Below are 4,562 nucleotides of genomic sequence, written 5' to 3'. Positions count from 1 at the left end.
AAAATGTAATGTGTCTTCATTTTTTTTCTAATTCTGGGACCATTATGTTCAAAATTATTTCTTTCAATGACTTAATTTATTTCTTTTTTTACGATTTAATTTTAGTTGTGACGCGTAATTTGATTAGATAAAAGATTTACTTTCTATTGTATAACATAAGTTGCCCACGTCACAATGAGTTACTTCAAAAACGTATTACTCTGTTTGACGTTCATTTTCAATTATGTCCAATTTAAAGCCATTTTGGAGGGAAAATTGTCTACACTAAAATTAAATAACTGGGAATGAAGCTTATTTTTACCAAGGTTATACAATATAACATAACTTGGGGCAGTTTTATGCTTTCTTATAAACCGCGTCGGTGATCATAGTTAAAACAAGCTTCGTTTCTTAAATAAAAAGATATTGATATGTCGACTTTTCACTCAATCAGCAATGAACATATTGAATAAATTGGTGTGTAAAGTTATAATCATTTTTACAAACAATAGAGCGATTTTATTAAGCAAATGCTAGAAGTATTTTTTTTCTTCTCGGGGAAAATGAAACTTAAATAAATCCAGGAAATGAATTTACCTGTAAAAATACCAATGGATTTTGATTACGTGCAAGTGGTTGGAAATAGAACACCTGATTATGTAATGGCAAAGAATAACACATTTTTTATAAGCATGAGACAAGCAATATTGTGATATAAATCCTTTTAAGTATAACCTTTTCCCATTAATCATATCATAATTATAAACTTTTTTTAGCAAATGACGTGTTTAAGAAGAAAAGCTAAAATTATCATAAACATCAGCGGTACGTTATTATATATTTAATTAAAGTCCCACTATAAAAAATAATATAACGAGAAAAAAATAAGGTCAGTGGAAAGTATTCCTAACATACAAATTATTTCAACTTTCAAAGGCCAAAAAAGTTAACTTAAGATACCGTTCCTAAAACTTACTCTTGTATCATTATTTTAAGAAGTCATTGATTTTACGAAATTATTTGGGGAAACTTTGAGCTGAGTTACGCATAATTTATTCTTGTTTGGCATTTTACAACTTTTAAAATGAATATGACTAAGGAATGATGTTGTTATCCAGTCAATCATCGTATTCTTCCTTTAATATATCATTTAAGTTATTATAAGAACAGAAAATTAACCACATTCACCACCTTTCCTTGTGACGTAAGCATTTGATTCATATATATAAACGCCAATACTTTAGAGACACTACACAAGCAGTGGTTTCCTTGAGAAAACGTGTCAAGCAAGGTAAGATTCCAAGCAAAAGAAGTTATTAAGCACTGATAAATTATTCTTGATATTGCTGATAAAATTCTCATCAATTATTTTATACAATAATATAAAATTCTAGAAAGTTATAAGGGTTTTCTCAAGAATAAATAAATAAACATATTTCTTTTTTAACAGAAAATGTTGAGACTCACCTCCCTTGTCTGTATCTTTGCCTGCGTCTTCGCAGACTCTTACCCAAAGGGCGGATATTACCCTAAAAATGACTACTATGGTGGATGTGGAAAATACGGATGCACATACGGTATCCACTCTCAAGGTCCCTATGGTAACTTTGGAGGAATAGTCAGCTCTACAAGTGGAGGATTAAACACCGGATTCGTCAGCACCGGGGGTCTCAACACAGGATTGTTCGGTCTTGGGGGTGGATCTGCTGCCGCAAGCGCTGCCGCCGCCGGAGATGCTGCCGCTGCTGCTAGCGCAGCCGCCGCAGGACAAGGTGCCGCTGCCTCTGCCGCCGCTGCTGCTGCTAATGGAGCAACTGCTTCATCTGCTGCTGCCGCCAACGGAGGTTTGGGATTGAACATTGCCCCATACTACTACAATCAACCAGGATATTTCAACAATTTCCCAGGCCAATATGGAAACTTTGGCCAATACTTCACCTATCCAGGAAACTTCTACAACAACTTCCCTATCTACAATAACTACGCCCCTTACTATGGTCTTGGAGGTGGGTCGTCTGCTGCTGCTAGTGCTTCTGCTGTCGGTGGAAGCTCTGCCGCTTCCGCTGGTGCTTCTTCTGTGGGTGGATTTGGAAGATTTAATGGAATTTATGACGGAGTCTTCCTCGGAGGATCAAGACGTAGTTTCAGAAGAAGACACAGCAAGGTATGATATAAATATATCCTCCAGTCTTAACTTTTCTTCAATGTTATGAATCCTATCTGTCTTCTTATCTTTTAAGTATAGTTCAAATTATGTGCATTCTCTAAGTTCAAAATTGTTCTTTGTTTTTTTCATATTATTTTTTTTCTTTCAGGTTTACTAATGGATCCGGCCAATTTAAAATGTGTTTGGTGTTGTTTTGTTTATTTATAATAATAAATGTGTTATATTTAAGATTATTTTTCTGTTTTATTTTTCTAAATTCCATGCTGAAAAAGAGCAATGATATTTTTCCAATGAAATGTTTATTGAATTGCTCATTAAAATAATTTGAGTGTAAGACTTTTTTGATGCTATGATAATGAATTATTTATGAATAATTATAGGATAAAAAGAAAATATATAATATGAAAAATATTCTTTTTTAAAAAAAGAAATATGCTTAAACTCTTTTAAACCAGATAGCAAGGTCGTGATTTAAAAAAAAATATCATGTAATGGAGTCAGTAATTAAAGCAATGTTAGCAAAATGTTTAATCTAAATTAAGAGGTATAGTTGGGAACCCCATCCCACCCAACCCCCCTCCCCCCACCCCCACCCCGTTAGAGGGCTTGGTACTTTTTTCTTTCGGTAAGAGAGGGAAGACAAATATTAGTCTCATAAATATTTATTTTCTTTGAGCATCTTACTTTTGTTTTATTAAGAGATTTTGCTAGTGTAAATTAAGAAGAAAAAAATGGTTCTTTAAATATAGAGAGAGAGTAAAGATTAATGTATAAATCAGAAAAAATGTCTTAAATATTGAAAGATGAATTGAAATTGTTTGACGCCGAGTTGTCAATATTTAAGCTATATGTCGGCAGTATTTATAGAAAGAGCTTTTTATTTAAGTCTTGAATTAATGTTTTTCTTCGAATTACATTATACATATACATATAATGCGATAATTTTTAGAATCAGAAAAGGAGATGGGTGAACTTAGCGTGCAAAAAACCCACAAGCTTCAGATATATAAAAATCATATTCAAATTGTGATTTTAGTATTTAGAGTCAAGTTCTCATCATTGATTTTTGTGAAATCATGATAAACAAAAAGTTTTGAGGAAAATTTTTCGTTAAAATTTATTCTTTTATTAAGAAAAATAATGTGGTATCCATTGGGTTCAAACCCTGGCAATAAAAATCCTGATTTGCATTCTCTGTTGAGACTAGCACGCTAACCACTATGCTACACAAGTCCTGATGAAGTGTGGCATTTAAATCATGTTTGTGATATGACCATTGACTTAAGGGACTTCAAGTATTTCTCGAAAAGATACGAAAGTTATGTCATAAACTTATATTTTTTAGGTAAAGTGGGTCATTGCTCCATAATTTTGGAAACCAAAATTTGGATGTTTTTATGCAAACTTTGAGGATTACCTTTCAAAAAAATGGAGAGAAGACCCACTCGTAACGAAAAATAGTGTTATAGTGTGAAAAAATGATTCGTTTTCTCCTCTTTCGTGTGTGTATAATATTTCGTAGGCAAATAACTTCAATTTTCATGAGATTTGTGCAAGTTGTAGAGATTTCATAAAGTATACTTTAATGTTAGATGAAATATTAAGGAAAATTTTGATAAAATTGAGATTTAATTTTTCATCTTCATGTTTGTTGCACTAAGGGCTTATCTCTCGTCATGTTCACCCATCTCCTTATCAAAGAATACAATAAAGTGTAGGTAGCAAGAGATTATATTTAAGAGAAAAAAACAGTATCCATCAATGTCCATAAGGACACAGGCCACAAATTTACATCAGATGCATAGTTTTATATGTTTACATTGAGTGTCTTCTGTGCTTTATGTTTGATGTGTACTCTGTACACAACACTCAGCACGGGCTGACAATACTAGTGAGGGGGTTTTGCTTTCGAACATCTATGGATTAAAGATGTAATATTTTTCATTACTACACACACAACAACAAAGTTTCTTTTCTGAATTATTAAGGATAAAATTAAAATTAATGACAGTGTTAGGATGTGTTAATCAAACGCGTCCTGGAATAATTTCCCTATAAAAAAATTATTCAAAATTTCATTTGAAATGCTTTTGAAATATATAAATCGTGATATTGTATCGAAAATGTGAGAAAATATTAACTTCAAATGTGTGTCTAAGTGCCTTTCATATAAATCCAAAATTTTCTTTGAAAAAACCTGCAACATTGACATATTAACAACCAAAGCAAGCGTGTTAATGAAAACAGAAAATCAATGTTTAATTCTATTCACTAAATTCTGTGCAGTCAATACTTTTTGTAGAATTTTAAATGTGCCTTTAATATCAATCCGATTTTGATAGCTATTTTCGGATACTGTGTCACCCTCTTTCACCAAATAATGAAATAGTTCTAGTTCACCTGTGTAATTAGAATC

At 32.1% G+C, this 4,562-nt stretch overlaps 1 protein-coding gene across 1 annotated transcript; it reads left to right on the top strand.

Moving 5' to 3' along the window:
• Window positions 1-1,242: 1,242 nt before the first annotated feature.
• On the top strand, window positions 1,243-2,374 carry LOC134234433 (spidroin-1-like). The gene is made up of 3 exons (XM_062716491.1): window positions 1,243-1,270; window positions 1,430-2,143; window positions 2,295-2,374. Exons 2-3 carry the CDS (start codon window positions 1,433-1,435, stop codon window positions 2,301-2,303), a joined length of 720 nt encoding a protein of 239 aa, XP_062572475.1. The 5' UTR covers window positions 1,243-1,270; window positions 1,430-1,432; the 3' UTR covers window positions 2,304-2,374.
• Window positions 2,375-4,562: the final 2,188 nt, after the last annotated feature.

The sequence above is a fragment of the Saccostrea cucullata genome, unplaced genomic scaffold (genome assembly GCF_032062105.1).
Source record: "Saccostrea cucullata isolate Sc308-1 unplaced genomic scaffold, CSIRO_AGI_Scuc_v1 ctg23482, whole genome shotgun sequence".
In the NCBI taxonomy this organism is placed as follows: Eukaryota; Metazoa; Mollusca; class Bivalvia; order Ostreida; family Ostreidae; genus Saccostrea; species Saccostrea cuccullata.
Note: the sequence above shows the minus strand (reverse complement) of the source record. Positions and strands in the feature narration are given on the sequence as shown.

Coding starts and splice junctions, on each gene's coding strand:
- LOC134234433 (XM_062716491.1), top strand. CDS start 1,433: ATGTTGAGACTCACCTCCCTTGTCTGTATCTTTGCCTGCGTCTTCGCA.